This window comes from Pleurodeles waltl, chromosome 9 (assembly GCF_031143425.1).
Source record: "Pleurodeles waltl isolate 20211129_DDA chromosome 9, aPleWal1.hap1.20221129, whole genome shotgun sequence".
NCBI classification, from domain to species: Eukaryota; Metazoa; Chordata; class Amphibia; order Caudata; family Salamandridae; genus Pleurodeles; species Pleurodeles waltl.
In genome coordinates, this window is record NC_090448.1 from 890,507,639 (window position 1) to 890,525,485 (window position 17,847).

The 17,847-nt window shown below is 39.7% G+C and overlaps 1 protein-coding gene across 2 annotated transcripts in view; it reads right to left on the bottom strand.

The window, feature by feature from the left end:
* Positions 1-17,847, bottom strand: part of PRIMA1 (proline rich membrane anchor 1) — a 558,838-nt gene that overhangs the window by 115,599 nt on the left and 425,392 nt on the right. The window contains exon 5 of one of the 2 annotated variants that reach the window (XM_069208229.1): positions 4,307-4,657. The exons of the other annotated variant lie outside the window; for it this stretch is intronic. Coding sequence (XP_069064330.1) covers positions 4,633-4,657 — 25 coding nt within the window. The 3' untranslated portion in view covers positions 4,307-4,632. Of the gene's footprint in view, positions 1-4,306; positions 4,658-17,847 lie in introns of those variants that run through there. 2 annotated transcript variants of the gene reach the window in all.

The following is a 17,847-nucleotide window of genomic DNA, read 5'->3' on the forward strand; positions in this document are numbered from 1 at the left end:
AAAGGGACAGGGTGTATTAAGAGTCAGGCCTGCCAAGCGGACCACTCAGGTTGCCTGTTGCAGTTCATCTGCAGCTGCTTTCATGAATTTTAGGAACCGACCTGATACCTGGCAAGATTTCTCCTTTAAGTAGCAAAGAACCGGAGCCTTGCAGGATCTCATATTTAGTACTCTGAACATCATTGGTAAGCAGAACTGCAGCAGAAGGTTTAGTGTTTCACAGATCTGTCACATGGATCAATGACTCATCCACTTGATCACATAATCTACATTCTTTGTTAGTTTTCTATTCTTGAGTCCATACCAGCAGCATCTTAATGGAAGCCCATTCTAATGCAATCCAGTAAGAATATGTCACCTGCATATTGGAGGATTTGTATTTTTCCTCTGGCTAAACGTGGGGTGCAAGTCCTGGGAATGTCCAGACTGCTTTCCGTATTTGCCATGTATAGATGAATAAAAGGGTACAAGAATACAGCCTTGTTTTAATCCTTTGTTGGTGTTGATCTTTTTCGATGTGGCCCAATATGATGCTAACTTGATCTTTACCCACGTCTCAATAAAAAGTGACTCAATAGTCTTTAGTAACGGAGGTGGACTTAGCCATCTTATTAGCTTTACCCACAGCCTGCCTCTTGGGATGTTATCTAATGCATTCATTAAGTTGATAAAAGCTGCATACAATGGAAGAGATTTTGGAGATGAGGCTTCAATAATTAAACAGGTCAAAGCTAACACATTATCCTCAAAGTTAGTTTCTTTGAAAACTGGTTTGGAATCATTGGAGCAGCTGTTTCTCCTTAGTCCAAACTTCCAACTACCCATTTATTAGACGGGCACAGAACATCCTTCTGTGTCCAGCAAAGCTGTCATTCAAGAGTTTCCCGGAGACTGTCTGCCTCCTTTCTTATGTATAGAGATCAAGATGCACCTCTCCAGCTAGTCGGGACAGTGCTGGTGAGGCAAAAGTCTGTGAAGACTGTGGTTAATGTTGATATCCACAAATGGGAGTTAGAATTTAGTAGTGCCCTGGCAGCTCATTTGGACCAGGGGCACCTGCCAAACTCAGGTTACTCAGTGCCTTGCCAACCCTTGCTTTATTGGGCCATTAGATTACTCAAATTTGTTCATTTAGGTTTAACTTTTGCAGGGGTTTTGGCAATGTTGTGGCTGAAAGAGGAAGTCCAATGGCCATTTCTGATGCAAATAGCAAGTCCTCAGGACTGCATATCCCAGGTGCGGGCCTTCAGATTGATCTACTAGTTGGTTGCTCTACTCTACAAGGGCTCCTCTGGGTTTATTTGACCTCAAGCTCATTGATGTTATTGAAGCTGTTACCAATTACACAGGATCCACATCATATAATAATTGTATATATTCGGTCCACTGCTTCAGAGAAATGATACAGCTTATGTGTTTTTATTTTGATGTTATGTGACGTATTGCATGATATGAAAAATGCTCAAGAAGCATCTTTTGAGCACACACCGGCATGACGCAGAGGGTGCACAGGTCTATGGCGGGCACACTTCCTTGACGAAGTTAGGTAGATGAGGTAAAACTGTCTTAAAATACCTAGATAGAGAAGAACAAAGTTTATATCCTTGGTCTAATACACTGCCTTTCATTTCTTTCCTTCAGAGTGTGACTGTAGGGTCTGCCCACCTCTGAGACACTAAGAGGCCACAAAGACATGACAAATATGCGTGAATTTGACAAAAAATAGTTCTATGCGATTCTGAAGTTTTCTCCCACTCAAATACTGACCACTTGTTTTTATCCAAATGTAAAGGTGTTCTACCACACCCTTTCCTGCTAGAGCTACATAATTACTAATAAATATACTGCATGTGTACTTTTTGAAGTTGCAGACTAATCACTGAGGAAACACTATAAGAAAAATAGTGTGAATGAGTTTGAGTCACAAAATTGACTCACTACACAAGTAGGGTTCAGATTTACATGAATAGTTTCTCTTACTAGACATTTCTGATCCCGAAGAAAGCCATCTGAGTTTACGAGCAATTACATATGGCAAAAACATGTAGACCTATGGATGCAGGAATCCACTAACACTCCATTGACATCACTCATTCGTGTTTCTAGTTTTTTGCCTTGAATTGTGCCCTCAGGGAAACAGTGGGAGTGGTGGAAGGTCAAATTCACTATTCTAACTACAGTCCTAAAATACTTGAGGAAAGAGCAACTCCCCCTCCCCACAAATATTCCAGGAGGCTTATTTACTATTTTAACTCCAGTCCTGGAATATTTTGGGGAACATAATAATTTCCTCAAGTATGTTTAGGGAGGGTTGAAAAGTAATAATTTTGAATTGCAGAAAGTGCTGCCCTGAAGGCACAGCTCAGGGCAAAAAACTAGGATACTGTTCCCATTCCACCTTCATTTTTAATCTTGCCAGAGGATCCATTAATAAATACTATAAGCTGCAGGATACCTGCACCTGCAGGCAATTTTAGATAGAGATCTCTCCCCCAGAAAATAAAGAGGTCTCCTGGTCTGTAGTGTGGAGCCAGCCAGGATACACAAGATATTGTGGGTGAGGAACAAAGGGTGGAGCATGCCGTAAGGCAGAGGTCTTCAAACTGGGGGGCGGGCCCCCCTATGGGGGCCTGAAGTGATCCCAGGGGGGTCCCCAGACTCTGGCCAAAATAAATATTATACAGATAACAGGCCTTTGTTTTAAGCAGAAGCATGTTATTGCAGTTTTAAAAAGGTAACAGTACTTAACTGAAATGTTTAAGTAGGTTTAGACACATTTAAACATTGCCAAGTTTATAAAATAATTGTGAAAAATTCTAAGAGGGGGGCCAATGATTTTTATTTTTCACCTGGGGGGGCGCGGCATTAAAAAGTTTGGAGACCTCTGCCGTAAGGGGTTCTAGAGGGTGAGGGTCCCTTTAAACAAATAGGGATGTCCACCACCACCACTGGGATTTTTAGAAAGGCTTAAACAGTATTTAGATTTCTCTCTCCTTTGGTTATAGGGATTTATTACAATGGGATGTAGAGTGAACGCTTAAATAAACTTTTCACTCTCCCCCTTTCTTGGTTGGCCAGTGTATATGACTGCATAACTGTATGATTGGTTGAGACCTTGATATCTTCTCAATTGGTGAGGTTTGTGCTCCATAAATTGACCAAGTCCTAAGGAAATATTATTCAATTGGTTAATCCTCAAGCAAAAACTAACTTGGTGCGCTCACAAAGTATCTTAACGCAGACCATGATCCTGTTGAACACCCCCCTGTTGATGCAGTTACTTTTCTGGCTATTTCAAAGCTTCTCATAGAATAATATAGAATAACATGCACTTATTTAACTTTTTGGTTTAGCTAATATTCATTTTTAGGCACTTTGGCTCTTACATTCATAGTTTATTCAACACTATTACTTTTTTAATTGTTGCTTTCACACACTTAACACCTCTTTCACAATCAGTCTTGAGCTACCCAAAATTCAGACAAAGCAACTTTAAGAAAACTTTGAAACAACTCTCTTGGGTCAGTGAATTATGTTTTTAATCAATTAATAACACAAACAAAAAACTCCTTTCACCAGTCTCTTTCCAGAGCCTTCCTCAGCCTATTTCCAAATTAACTAGTAATTTTCTCAACAGCTCATCTGAATATAGAAGCCTATCTCTCTATTCTCTACCACAACAAAAATCAATGAATGTAGTCAGGCATAGTAATTTCTGTGCCAGAGGCTCCATCAGAAGGAGACAAAACATGGATGAGAACACATACATTTTACTGTAAATAAAGTTTCCCAAAATGTGCCTGAGCCAACTTTACTCATTGGCTATTGGGAGAGGCTTTCCTAGCATGGGGCTTTAATTTAAGAAGGAGGTACGAACTACTTTATAAGCCTACTCTATTGTAAGGTCAACTGTATTTAGTCTAGTTAGATAAGATACTTACAAACACTTCAATTGTCCCCATGTGTTTAAACATGCACATCTTCTCACTGATTCATTTGAGTTAACACGCAAAACTTAACCAGGAATTTCACTTTCTTAAATTTTCTTTTGATCTCTTGTACAAGCACCCTTGAAGTGTGTCTCAGTAGCCATGTCACTCTCCCAGAAACCCTACCCAAAGGTAAACGTCTGCTATTACTTGGACAATTTAAGAATGAAACATGAAACAACTATTCATTCATGCTATTGGTAGACCCCTTGCTTAGAGGCTACCTGTAAACATGTCTAGTCCAACAATCTTAGATTAATCAATTCAGGACACGAAACTCATGTTTGTAGCAGATTTATTTTGGGTTCTTAAATGATAAATTCTTTAAAATTAGGATACATCAGCTTAGATTTACTTGGATACCCTAGAAGAACAACTGTTGACCACGTGCATGTTCTCTGCCTTTTCATAATTTGGATATGCTGAGAAATGTATCTATTTTTCAAATACTTGTAGGCATACAAAATGGGTGAAGGATGTTATATTGCATTGGATTCTGCAATCCCTGTATAAAAAACAATCTCTAATTTCTTTATAATAAGGCAACTTGTGGTGTATCCAGTCTCCTATTCAAAGGAAAAGATGTAGCCGCTCAATTGTAATAAGTTACAGAGCCAACATCTGTGGGGGAATGCAGGCCAGGTCACACAGCATAATTAAAACAGCTCCTGGAACAATAAAAACAAAACTTGGCTTTTTTTTCTTATGCTTTGCTTTTCTAGCTGTACAGAGACAAGCAGAAAGAAGAGTTTTGCACTCCTTAGGTAATTATAGAAAACATAGAATGTGATTGCATGTTTCTGTACATTCTGAGCTACTACACCAGTTTTTTAAACAACTGACTTGTATTACACTGATTCTAAAAAAAATTTAAACAAGTATCTCACAGCTTTTTGATGGGTTTAATTTTGCACTAGAGACTCTATTTTATTCTTTGTGTTTGCAAACATATGAAAGAGATACTCACCAAGAGTTTCAGTGATTTGTGGAAAAGGTGATGGTGTGACCATGTATGATAAAGAATAAACTATCCTCTGCAGTACATGATAAGGATATTGCAAGTCACCTCGGAGTTCCATAACCTTATAAGGGAACTTGGCCTTCTGCCTCATTCCTCTATATTGTCACGGAAATCCTTGATGACTTGCAGTATTCTTATCCTGTAAGTCACCAAGGAGGCACGGGGTACTTTATCCCATATACAATACATATGACAGCAACCAACACAACCATCTTTACATTATGCAGAGCCACTAACGTTGCTACAATTGAATTTACATTTATCTGCTTGACACCCTAATGTTTCACTTTCCTTAGAAGGATCATGGTGCACTGTACCGTTCCTACCACTTAGAAGATCTAGGTTCATAACCTGATTTTGATCTGTACTATTTCAAACTATTTCAGAGTTACTAGTATAAACATGTATGGATCTGCAAGGAAAGGATCGTTAGCATTATCTATCTCTATGCCAAAATATCTTCAGAAGCCTTGGAGAATGAGTCAAAGAAAGTCCAAATATTTGGATCTTGTCATAACATATGAGACTAGCATATTGCCTATTAAGCTAGTTTGTAGATGAAATGTAATGGAGTCACTGTTAAGTGGTGATGACCATGAAGAATTGTGCAGACTAACCACAGTCTTCAATTAGTCACTATGATGACAAATGATATGCAAGAACCAGCATGGCTCTTTGTACATCAGGCTTGTAGTATGTCCTGTTGACTCTGAAGGTTGTGGAGAGCAGTTGCAGAAGCTGTGTTGAGTTTATTTAATCTTGGCTGTGCTGGTAACATAGTGGCCAGCTGAAGAAATCTCTCTCTTCAACTGTCTGCAGATCTTAAATTCTTAAATACAGTGTGAGATTTCAGAAAATCAGACGAGTGTGGGGGGGGGGGGGGCAGGCTGGATTTCCTCAAAGAGCAATAACTTAGCAGCAAACTCATGACCGACAACAAGTGGAGATCCAGGAATTCCTCATTTGAGGAGACATTTTGAGAAAAACGCGGGCAGTGAGGCACAGAAAAACATGGGGTGTACGCAAATTAGTAATCATTCACATGAGTTTGAAGCTGAGAGGGGTGCTGGCAAACACAGGCACATTGAGCCTCAGCTTCCTGTGGATTCAGCAAATTAACTAGCATGCCAGCAAGAAATCTGGAGCATGATAATGTGATGTAACATGACATGATATAACATAATGTAAAGCATATTTTAACTGAGAAGGGTATCTTGGTGCTAAAATAACAGTTCTCTATTGTTGCATAACTCAATGATACTCGTTTTATTGACCTCAGAAGAATGAAAGGCTGAATAGGTCTGACAGGACTCAAACCTCTGATCATGACGTCAAGCACAGACCCCTGAAGTGGATACATTAGTCAACTGAGCCACCAGAATCAGTTTGATGCTGGAAGAAGGCAAAATTCAGAAGACAGGTAGACCCAGCGAAGATTTTGAGTAAAGGTTTGCCCACAGAACAGGAGGTAGCAGCTATCTCCCTGCTGGAGGCCAGCACTGGGGTACAGGCACAATGGGGCACTTGTCTAAGGGCAACAAAACAAATACATACCCAATGCCACAATTTTACTAGTGTCAGAATGAGAAGCAAGGGGGTTAAAAGCAGTCTTTACAAGTTCCAGAGACAACGCAATGAGAGACGATAAGTAAGAGGCAGGGAGATGAAGAAAACATAATAGGAAATGGAAGATTGTGGGAAACGTAAACGGGTTCAAAGAAAAAAGTGTATCAAAATAACAAAAGAAATAAAGGGAATGAATAAGAAAGGAGAGAGAAAATATAGCAACAATGGTAAGAAGAAAAAGGAAGAGAAATTATGTGAAGAGGATAGATAATGATGGGTAGTGTAAAATATTAAAAGAAATGATAAAACAATATGTGTGGGGATTGTGAACAATAGAGAAGGAGATGAACATGAGAGCAAGAGCTAGAGAGAGTGACAGAGTGATTACAAGACTTGGTCTGAGTGTAAAACAGTGAGACAGAGATAAACTGACGATAAAGTAGAACTATATAGAAAAACAGAGGCAAAGTACTTCGTAATAGATTAAAAGAGTAGGGCTGAGTGAGAGAGACTAAGAAAATAATAATGAGAGAAAGTATAAAGGAGAGAGAGAAAGGGAAGCAAAGGGAAAGGGAAGACGTTGCAAAAGTCAAATTTTTAATTCCGTCCCACAGGATTTAAGAATCCATATATGTATGATGTGGGCGCCCCCAAGGTGATTTTCAGGTTGAAATGAAAAAGCTGCCTCATTAAAAGAACACATTTTTCGTAAACTTGCAAAACCTTTCTCAGTAGAATTAGAAGTTTGATATGAAATTTCAAAATTATCAACCTGAACTAATCCAGCTAGTTGCCAAAATGTCCCTAGACGCCACAAACACATTTGCTTGCTCCGAAATTGAGGCACAGCCACTGTGGCCAAGTAACAGAATGTTCAGCATACACTTAAAGAAAACAGGGCTACATAACGTATCTATCCAGTATTGCCATCTTCATGTACAAACCAGTTGGTGTTAATTTTTAAACTGTCATCCACTCTTTTCTCTCTTAAGGAAGTGGGTGATATGCATCCAGGATGCTGTTGGTAAGCCCCACCCATAAAAATGTACACAAAGTCAGGTTGCTTTCTAATTCACATGATCTTAGGTCCATTACCTTCAGGGCAGGACCACCCATATGCCACTGTCTGTGTTTGCTTTTCATAGTTAATGGTGAGATAGCGTCTGATGCATAGCTGTGAACTTGGCCTCTAATTCTAAAGTAGTGAATGATAAACTAATCAACACGTGCATAATTGTTCATAAACTCTAGAATGTGAGGACTCTTTCTTGAGACAATTTTACTGCTGCAACTCAGGAAAAGTGTCATATAGGTTCTAGAGAGTATGGCTGTGATTAAACTTCGCACTTGTATAGCACACAACTCACCCATTAGGGTCTCAAGGCACTGTATGCATACCACTGTGGAACCCCTCCTGGTTTTTCCCTGTGAGGCACCCACTCCTGGGCACCCCCAGGGTGAAGCCAAGCATCCAAGCACTCTCAGGGCCATTGTGGAGATTAAGCAAGTTATTGCCCAGAGTTACAGAGTGGGACCCATTAATTAGATTAGGCACCAAGACGAGAATTATCTGGTCCAAAGGAATTGAGCCCAAGACAGGAATTGAACCCTGGCCCTGGCCCTCATCTCTGCATCAGAGGTCTGCTGCTCTAACCATTGTGCCACACTTCTCCACATTAACAGAAGGGTTGCTAGATAATTCTATTAATTTGTATTTACCTTGATAATTCAATTATAATATGGCAATTTTATACCTACTGACACTGTAGAGGACCTTAATATGTACTTTAGACCATGAGTCAGAACCCCAAATTTAGGCCATTGGTACCACTCGGGTGGGGGTTGGGTGTGGGAGGATGGGTTCTAACATGTTTTTTTTGCAAGGTTTTGATGCCTAGAAATGGAAAATATGTGATAGCAAGCCATCACTCTTTGTCCTTTGTCTGATATTACTGGATTAACAATCATAGCTGAAAAAATAAAGGTTTTCATATTTTTGATAAATAGCATACAAATTCATCATAATAGGTGGAAAAATAAATCTAATTCCACCAGATTGGTTACATTGAATATAATTTAAAAATAATTATGATAATTGATTGTCATAATAATAATATGGTCCTTACAATAATAACAATAAAGGTTCATTGTATTCCTCATATATTGATATAGATTATATGCATAATTTTCACTAACAATTTCAAATAATGATAGTTGTCTCATTGTACATAGGAAATGTACTCATGAGTGAACATAAACACAATTTTATTATTCACATTTGTCGTCATCATCTTCTGAATAGGCGTCATCATTCTCTGCATCTGTTTGATTTTCACAGGTGGGAAGTCTGCGCATGCCATGCACTTGAGGTCATTTAGACGGCAGACACATGTTGGCAGTTTGCAGTTCCTAATGCAGTTGCAAGCTAGTAGATCTAGCACAGCCTGAGGTGCTGACTACCCCTCCATCTAGTCCACTATCAGTTGCTTTGCTCCCTTGTGTTTTTCCAACTTCCACCCTCTCCCAATTGGACTTGGTGTCTGTGTATCTCTTCCTTATAGCGGTTTGATAATTCTCATGTTCGCCATGTTTCGTCAGACAGTCCCTGCAAGGTTGAAGTTGATGACTGCCTAACTCACCCTTCTTTGCACAGAATAGGTGATACCGAAGACTTTGGTGCATACAGAAAGCATGAAAATTGCTCCGATTCATCCATAGGTTTTCAGAGTGATCCCATTAATCTCCGAGCTGCGAAAATGTTTCCTGTATATGTCCGTTAGAAGACAAGATTTTGAATGCACTTACTTTCCCTTTTCGAATAAATGTGATTACTGTGTCACATCCGGTAACGTATGGAGACCTATCAAAACTCAACAAACATTTTCGCCAAGAGTTGAAGCTATTGTCCCAATGTCAAGGACTTGCATGCTTATTTTGAATCCCAAACACATAATAAACACATCAGTGTCCTTTGATCTTGTCATTACTGCCTCATAACCCTCATTAGCAGTGTGTGCATCATGCAGCAACAAATGACCATCTGCTTCTTCATGTGTACTGTTGAAATTGTGCACTTCGTGGCTCCCTTGAGATGTGATTTTGTAATATTTATCCACACAGTTCGTGAACAGTGTCTTATTCTCAAGCTTTACAAAATACTCTGGTTTCATCCATTCGTTAACAAGAAATGCGATGAGAGTTGTTTTATTCCTTACGTGGCTTAGGAATTTCCTCCACTATCTGGCAATCTGTGAAGGTAAGATGCTCTGTAACTGGTGTCCGAGTTCTTTCCCTCTGATTGTTCTTTTGCTGTTCTTAATAGATATCTCATTATGCGTATCAAACACAGCATTAATTCTTTGACTCCCATTTCCTTCTCACAAAGCCATGGACAAGACAGACATAGCCACCTCATCAAAGTTTGATTCCTCTCCTTTTACTATCTCAAAAAGAACCACGTCATCAATCAGCATAGCTGAATTTCCAAGTATTTCCTCAGCAGTGGTAAAGTTTTTCTGAAAGTATGTAGCTAAACCAACTTTGCTTGTCTTTCGCAACAGACCTTCTGGAGTTGTTAATGCCCATGGCAAAGGTGCTAAGGGATAAGCGAGTACAACTGCAATTTGAAGGTTCTGACTCTGTGCATTCACTTGATTTGACCAAATAGTGTTTTGTCTGCTTTCATGACTATTGTCCTGCCATTGCTGTTCACTGCCTTCTTCTTGGACATGTTAGTAAAGGTTTATAGTTTGTTCATTTTCATTGGGTCATCAAACTTCTTAATAGATTGATTATTTTTTGATTGCACAAGTTTGAAGTCTGTATTGCACTGTTCACCTATTTCAAGCGCCTTTATTATGTTGGATACTATGCCTTGAGATCATGTGGCCCAACACTAGGTTTACCCAGTTTTGAACCAGACTAACAGCTCTCGTTGCAGTATCTTTGTCTTTTTCAATTGGTGACTTATGTAGGTCTGCGGAAGTAAGATCTGATCTGCTGTTACAAACCATTTCCCTCATCTGACCCAAACAAATACACCTCTGTGTTCAGCTGTCATATAATATCTTTTCACAGTTCCCACCATGAGGTTGAAGATTGTCATACCACCTGGAGTCTGTGTGTCTTTGTTTACTGTTACCCCTATCGCTTGATCGACCAGAATTCGCCCAAACGGATTACCATCTGACAGTTGAACTGAAAAGCATCTGTTGATGAAGTTGTGCTGTGTCTCTGGATGTTTCTCTGCAAGTAATATCATCTTGGCATAGTATACAGGATGGGATCATAAAGCGTATGGCCGTCTAATCTCTGTTGGCATAGGTCTTTTGCAAAGTTATTAACATCCTTAATAAAGGAGTAGACTACCTAAATGTTTACTTCATAATTCTTCTCCACCCAGGGGATAAATTACAACCAAGCCATTCTCGACATAGCTCTGCATGCACTTGTGTATTCGAACTGAAAGATTGTACATATGACCTTCAAGTTCTGATGATATTGATCCTTGTGCTATCATGTGTGCTTCAATGCAAAGGTTGCAAAGGCCAGTCTCTTAAAAGCAGTTTCCAAGAATAGACATGACATTGCAAATGGTGTGAAAGCTGCCCATTCAGAGAATGATTCTGCTGTACGTTGCTTTATGCTTCCACACAATCTTAGTTGCTTTTGCATAGAGAGCTTCATCCATGACCAGTACAATATTCACTAAATGTAGTGATTCCCCAATCAGCGCTGACTGCTTCAAAATTCAGGAACAGTTGTCAACTCAGTTGCAGGGGCAGTAATGGTGGGCAAGTAGCCAATGGAATCCTGTGATGCACTAACCAGGTCTCTAGTACTCTAGAGACTAGTCTCTAGTAAATTATGTCCAACTTGGTATTATATATCTGAGGCTCGCTTCTTGTCTTGTAACAACACAGATTATGTTCTTATTTTGTGCAAGCTTCAGTTGGACAACACATTCCGGCATGACTTCGGTACTTGTCATCAATGGCTGAGGCCCAACTAGTTCATCAGAAACATACATGAACAATTCTTCAGTGTTTGTGGTGGTCAATGTTCTTTGCTTTTGTTTCTCAATGCTTTGAAGAGGAGCTTTGAAAGGTTGTGGACAAACAACTTCGGCTGCACAGCTATACCGTTGACTCAATGAGTTATCCCCTTACCAATAAGAGTCTCTTCCAGCCCATTAATGTTATCCCATTCTCAGTAAGAGAAGAAATGGTTGAATTTCAGCTGGAAGAACAATTTTCTCATTTAAGGTAGCTGCAGGTTTCTGAAGACACAAGGCAGTATCATTTTCTTCCATTTGTGAGTATGAAATACCATGACCAAGTCTGTTTTGAGTGAAAATGATTTCAACATTGCCTGTCAGCATTTTTACAGCAAATAGAAGCAACAATTGCTTGGGGGGGGGAGGTGTTTCTGCTGGCCATTTGTGACTGCATCTATAATGTCCTAACTGTCAACACCAGAACAGTACGCGCTCTATTGACGTCAAAAAATGCAAAAAAAATCACTTTAAAAATAACATGATTCATTGATTGTGCTGATATGTTGTATTTTACCCTTTTGCATTGCAGAGTTCAATCCTAAACACTTATTCTTAATATGTTTACAAATACTGTTTCTTTGCAAGGTATTGCTACAGGTTTTCAGAGTGGGTTAGGGTGTGGCCTCTTTCCAGGGCCTTCCAGAGACTTTCCCTGCATCATGCCTGGGCGTGGTTCTGGGCTGGGCCAAGACTCTATATAAGGAGAGTCAGCCCAACTCCCAGTGCTCACTATTCAGAGGTTCCAGTGCAGAAGAGCAGCTATTTCCAGAACTTCAGTTCCAGTGGCCTTTTTGATCTCCCAGTTCTGCTTTAAAATCTTCGTTGGTGCATCTTGTTCCTGGGTGGTAAGACGGTAGTTGGGTTTATTCCCAATACCGTTTATTTTATCTAGAATTATCTCATTCTAAGATCTGATCGTTTATTTATGTTTGTTTTAAGGTCATAGTCATAAAAAGTGCACTCGAGTATTTTTGTTAAAGTGTGTACATGGATGTTTATGAATCGGCAAGAAGCGCGATTCGTTTATAGTTTTGAAACTCATGTTACATGCGCCAGTGTTTATTGACATACACGTGGATATTTATGAATCATCAGGAGGCGCGATTCGTTTGAAAAGCTTTGAAATCTTGAGTTGCATTGCGCGCTGGCATTTATTGACACATACATGATTGATCACGAATCGGCAAGAGGCGCGGTTCATTTATGAAGCTTTAAAAGCTTGTGGAACATTGTGTGTTACTATTTATTGACATTTAAAAGAAGGTTTTGAAGTGGCACAATGTATAATTCAATTTAAGATAATTTCAAAACCTGTCGCTATTTATTGTGCAACCATTTCTTGACTTTGCATCGTGGCATTCGAGTCAGCAGGACACAGAATTTTTTTCTAGAGTTTATTTATGTTGTGAACTGCATATTACCATTCCAGGATAATTGCTTGGTACAATTCGAGTTGACAAGTATGGGAAATATTTCTTGAACTATTGAACCCATTGAAAAATATTTCTTCTCTAGTGTTTTAAGAGTGTAATCTGTGTTGAAAACATTTCAAGGAAAATATATATAGGATCAGAAGTTCTAGATGCAATATTATATGCTCCTATTATGCATATTCTTGTTATTCTATTTCATGCTTGAATAAGAAAAGTTTTATTTCAATTAATCTTGATTCCATTACAGGCATCTGATCATCACAAAATCTGTTCATTTTTAAAACTGCAATTCAAGATTGCTCATATTTTCAGAAAGACTATGTTTATTAATATTTACTTCAGGTTATATTGTGTGTTCTAACCTTTTTTCCCATTAAAGGTCTCCTTCCCAGCAGTACCCTTCCTAAATCCCTCTTCCCCTCTTGAACTCTCACAGTCTCTGTGAATTGTCTATCAGAGTCTTGGAGTTGTTCATTAGAGGACGTGTTGGGAACGTGCGCAAACCCCGAGGATCTGGTGACTCTGACACTAACTGAATGATTACAAAAGTAAGGTGACCCTTTTGGACAGCTTTGGGTTTTCTGGATCTCCAATCAGAAGCACTAATAGGAACCATATAAGATAATCGGGCACTGTAAATGAATCTTTATCAACATCTGATGGATGATATAACCATGATGTTGATGTCAAATTTGTTTTAATCATTGTCCTTATGTGCGATGATGTTTGATCAATCATCTTGTTCATGTCCGTTGACTTAACCTTTAAAACTGATAATTCTTGTTTCAAACTCTGATTTTCTCTTAACAATGTCCTGTAGCTTTTGGGCCAATAATTTCCCTTAGTTGTTTGGGAATATGTGGAGGCTGTCACCAAACTCGGAGTCCAATTTTCTTCTAATATGCTTCTTGGTTGATTCACCAATTTCCTGTTACATGTATTACTTCGTTGTTAGGAATAATCACAGTTCTAATGTATTGAAATACTTCATCACATGCTTCATCTCTCATATTTTTTTAGTGCTCATCGGTCTGAATGCTAGATGCATGATCTTCCTCCTTTGCTGTAACCCTTGTAAAGTTTCTATAACAATATATATGATAATGGGCTTCTGAAGCCACGATGTCCCTACTACAAACTGCTAAGATCTTTGAATCACAATTAATGGTTGCACACTGTCAACTCTAAGCTCTGTGACCTTGATTAATTTCTCACACTTGTATGTTCCCTTGTAGCATTTTATCTTCTCATAAAATATACATTCTTCAGCATTCAGGTTTGACTTTAATGATGTTCTTCTGTTTAAGCGTTTACTTGTGCACTCACTCATTCCAGCATCATCACTGACACTTGTTTCAGCTTTTCACATAATCTCTGTAAATCTCTGTACATAGTAAACAGGCTTCTGCGTATCCTGTGGTAAAATGCTTGGGGAACCGTGTTGCATTCCACATTTCTCACAATGTCTAACAGTGGAATGTGATCCCTTACTTGAGCTGCCTCTAACAAAGTTTTCCATGATCACTAGTCCTTTGGGCCTGTCAGCATAACATTTGACCATAAATTAATTATATGCTGGGAATCAGAGGGACAGGTTGTGCTTGTTTCTGTCTACTTCATGATGCTGCACGGTCAATCACTATCAGCTCTGGAAAAATAAATTAATTTAAAAATGTATACATTTTACTTGGTGTACTTAATATAATCATAATTGCTATTATAATTATTATCAGTTTATATCATCACATTTACTGTAATTGTAATTTTTAAAAATAAAATTAACAATAATAAAAATTATGAAAAAAATTCCATTTAAATCAGATATCTTGGGAGCGGAGTGGTAACTCACAAAAGACAAAGAGTTAAGACTTGCTATCACATATTTTCCACCTGTAGGCATCCACACCTTGCCAATAAATCATATTAGAACCCATCCCCCCAAGTAGTACCAATAAAATGGTTGGATCGAGGCCTACTTGTAATTAAGACAACCAAGAAGCTGAACGCCAGTAAATCTATGTGAAATATGCAAGACTGAAGTGTCCTCTTATCACATTCTGCAGAGGGTGGGTCCTCTTCAGTTTGCATTATGGCACTGGAAATAACAGGTGGTAGCTGACACCCACTAGCTCGCAAGGAACAGAGGCGACAAGCTGGATCCGTTGATGGATTCCAAAAGAATGTTTCTACTGAATAGGTGTGATACTGCTGGTGTTTACAGGGAAGATGGGCAACTGCCAGTATAGGCATTGAAAACACAAAGGAGTAAGTTAAGCCTGGCTCCCACTGTACATGAGAGCTGTTATGTATCAGACACTGGCATGCTGCTGTGATTGATTGCTGTGACATTACTGGAGTTTCCATGAACCACCCAAAAACTGAAGCATACCCAGAAGAATTTATTTTTTCCACATACTTCAGACTACCCTAGTGATGAGGAAGAAGTGCAGGAGTTCCATGTCTCAGCTCTCTCTCGTATGATGATCCTCTTTCTACTCCTCTACCACTGTCCCTCATCGTTCCCAACAGATCCAGTGCATAAGAACTATGAAGACTCTGCTGGCTTTCCTTGAAGCACAACATGAATTAGAGGGTAATTGACCTGTCACACATTTACAGCATGAAAGAAAAGTGAAATTAGGAGAACATAAGGAAGCAGATAAGCGGATGTACTCATCAAGGACTACATCTCCCATTACTGCCCTGGGCCACAGGAGGTGGCCCTTATCCATCACCAGCAGCTGTGACCTTTTAGGCCCTATATATCGGGGCTATCTCCACCACCAAATGGGCCGCACACGTGCTGTGCCTGGGCCGCACCCGGGCAAAGGGCAGGCCCATCCTGTGTCCATCAGTGCCAGGAGGAGGCAGGGCATGGCCACCCTACTTGGTCCGGTGTTGGGAGAAATTGAGGCTCTTCGGCGGTAAGAGTCTATCTTTGACACTCCACTGAAACTAGAACAGTGTAAGTGAATTGTTGTTTTTTTGTGCATGCTTTCCATCCTTCTGCACTCTTCCTATTCTAAACCTTGCTTGCCCTCCGCTTGGGTGGTTGGAGCCTGAGACTTGAGCAAGACCAAAGCTGGATTATCCTGCCTCAATAGCTCTCGAGTCATGCATAATAAGGCCTGAATAACTTGACATGTTTTGGTATTTTAAGAGTCCTTAGGAAGGTTTTTAACCTTCTACCCTCTACGGCTAGAAGAATCTTTGTTCAAACTTTGATTCTCTCCCGCCTTGATTATGGGAACTCTCTGTTTCTCAGTTCCCCGGCTTATGTGATAAAGAAGTTGCAGACAGTACAGAATGCAGCAGCCAGGCTCCTTATTGATCTTCCCAGACATCTGTCCGCAAAGCCGGCTCTTTCAACACTCCACTGGCTCCCCATCAAGCAGCGTACCCACTTTAAAGCCCTGTGTATTGTTCACAGGGCCCTCCATGATAAGGGTCCGATGATCTTTAGAAAACGGATCCTTATCTATGCCCCATCCCGAAGTCTGAGATCTTCCTCCTTCCGACATGTTAATATCTTTCGGTTTAAGAGAGCTTGGGGAGCCAATTCCTTCTCTACCAAGGCCGCCCGCCTTTGGAATGATCTTCCCTCTGAGCTTCGTTATGAACCCTCAGAGCAGCTTTTTAGGAAAAAACTCAAAACTATCCTTTTTTGTAGCTAATTTTCTGGATCTTCCTTGTCTCTGGCAGTAGTCATGTTATGTTAGCGCTGGGATGCCTTAGGGTAACTATGCGCTTTATAAGTCCTTAACACTAAACTAAACTAAACATGCTCACCTCATTGGCAGTGAATGGATGTCTACTTGTATCTTGCTCTCTATCGTTCCTGCTTTTGCCTCCGTTAATATTGACTACTCTATATATGGGCTACTGGAACATGAGATTGAGCAACTACGAGACTCGACTATCTTGTCCCTATACAATTTGATATTAATTTGCAAAATTTGCCACCAAACCTAACTAATTGTTTTTGACCTTAGGTTAGGCCTGTTAGGTAAGGGAAGTTGTTTGTGCCTAATCCAATATCCATCTAATAACCACCACATTTGTAGGAAATAGTAAGCAGTAAGTAACTGTAGTTGAATCTTTGTATTGCAATATTTTGGTAGCAGTGTGCTCTAGAAACAGGTCAGCTTTTTGGCATGTTATTTCCAATGACACCACAATGTCTAGGATGAAGCCAGAATCCCTTTAAAAAAAACTGGAATGGGCACTGCACTTTGAAACACTATGTAGCGGTCCCTCTTACCACACCCTTCCAGAAGCCCCTACTACTCTGCTACTTTTAACTCAATCCTTATCAAGCCCATTACCCACCATGCTGAGGGTGTTTTCTCTGTAACAGAAGTTAAACTTGCCATCAATTCACAGAATTCTGGTAAAGATCCTGGGCTGGATCGAATTCCGGCATATCTTTTTACCTCTGAACCTGATATTTGGGCCCCTTATCTTATTCAGGTGAGAAACACATTAATACTAGGAGCTGATATACCTACATCTTGGAAGGGTGCCAAAATAATTCCCATCCATAAGAAATCCCCTTTAACTGACCCTGCCAACTATCATTCAATTAGCCTGTTCGACTCTAGCCAAAAAATATTTTGAAAATTGGTACTTGATCACCTTATGGAATACTGAAAACAAGATCCTGACCCAACTTCAAGCAGGATTTTGAACAGAGTTTAGTACAAGGTATTTAGGTACCTGTTAATTAGATTGAAGGAAATTGACCTTAAGAGGGGAAGCCTTTATGCTGCCTTCATGGACCCA